Source organism: Mus pahari, chromosome 10, assembly GCF_900095145.1.
Source record: "Mus pahari chromosome 10, PAHARI_EIJ_v1.1, whole genome shotgun sequence".
Taxonomy (NCBI): Eukaryota; Metazoa; Chordata; class Mammalia; order Rodentia; family Muridae; genus Mus; species Mus pahari.
This window is the reverse complement of record NC_034599.1, coordinates 27,060,799-27,062,396: the sequence shown is the minus strand read 5'-3', so window position 1 is coordinate 27,062,396 and position 1,598 is coordinate 27,060,799. Positions and strand designations below refer to the sequence as shown.

General features: G+C 43.2%; 1 protein-coding gene across 3 annotated transcripts in view; it reads right to left on the bottom strand.

Moving 5' to 3' along the window:
- Positions 1-1,598, bottom strand: part of Arhgap32 (Rho GTPase activating protein 32) — a 231,681-nt gene that overhangs the window by 127,255 nt on the left and 102,828 nt on the right. For all 3 annotated transcript variants that reach the window (XM_029543772.1, XM_029543771.1, XM_029543773.1), the window contains exon 2: positions 817-925. In XM_029543772.1, coding sequence (XP_029399632.1) covers positions 817-921 — 105 coding nt within the window. In that variant the 5' untranslated portion in view covers positions 922-925. The remainder of the gene's footprint in view (positions 1-816; positions 926-1,598) is intronic.

The window sequence follows — 1,598 nt, the reverse complement described above, 5'->3', positions numbered from 1 at the left end:
TCCCCCACTGGTCTTCTATATTACTGTAGATCCCCCACTGGTCTCCTGTATAACTTAGCACCCCTCACTAGTCTCCTGTACTACTATATCATTCCTTACTAGTCTCCTGTACTACTATAGCATCCCTCACTGTCCTGCACAACTATAGCACTCCTCACTGGTCTCCTCTATCACTATAGCATCCCTCACTGGTCTTCTGTACTACTATAGCACCCCTCACTGGTCTCTTGACTGCCTCTTTTGCCTCTTACTATGTACTAGCAATCTAGACTTTCTTTAATATGTCAAGCCAGATTCTGTCAGTTCTCAGCCAAAAGTCCTTCAGTGGTTAACAGCCCCACTCAGCATACAATGCCAAAGCCTTTGTCATTAGATTACAAGAAAGCACATGATCTGTTCTCTTGTCCTCACAGTTCTGACTCATCTCATATTCTTCCCCAGCCCATTTAATTTGAGCCACACTATATGTGTTTCCTCCAGCTTGCTTTTTAATGGCACAGCCTTTATTTAACTTCTTCTTCTACCACCTAGTACATTCTCACACAAGCACACTACTTGCTCCTTCACATTCTTCAGTGTCTGCTCATATTTCACCTTCTCACAAAGACCATACAGGTATTCTCATATAGCCAGCAATTATTATTGCACACAGCATTCTCCCTCCCTACCCACAGCATCTAAAACAGTACCCGAAAGGAAATACTCGATAAACATACAAAGCAACAAAAGCTACTGCACTGTTTCCTGTGAGTAATGCTGTTTCAGCCACGTTTGCTTATGTAACTGCTTATATACATATGTACACAACTGATTTACCATTGCGCTGAGTGTTTCCTCCCAATCAGGCCGCTCTCGGGGGTGAACATTTCTATGTAGCTCTGGAACAAAATCATCCTCTTCAGAATGTATTGAGGACTTCATCTTCCTAGAGAGAGAAATATGAGAGGTTTCTGTAAGAATTTCCATCTCTATGAAAATTGTTTCAATTAACACAATCTAAAAGAGGAGAAAAAAATCTGATTTTAAGTTAAACTCAAAGAGCTGGAGTGGCTAGTGGTGATCCTACACTTCCACACTGGCTTCCAGAGATCTGATATGCCAAACACCTGCTTCTTACCCCAGAAGATAACTGTAGAAATTATTATACAAGGCCTGATTACATCCATTCAACATAATGTGAACCTTGAAGATGATCTGCTACAGAAATCACTTACTCTGAAACAGTACCTACAGAACTGTGAAGCGTTAGCAAAGCTTCATAATGGGAAGTGGGCTCAGGTGGTAAAGTGCTTACTGCACAAGCATGAGGACAGGATGCACAGACTCCCGGTGAGCAACTTAAAAACAACTTGTAGTGCCTGCCTCTAATCCCTGTACTGGGGAGTCCAGAGCTTATGGGCCTGCAGCCTAGCTGCATTAAAGAGCTTCAGCGCCACTGGGAGACCATTTCAGGAGGGGATGGAGTGGGGCTGGGATGGGGGAGTATAACAGGAAGATTACAACTCTGGCCTCCACATAAATATGTACATGTGCACACACATGAACATACCTGTGTGTGTGTGTGTGTGTGTGTGTGTGTGTGTGTGTGTGTGTGTGTG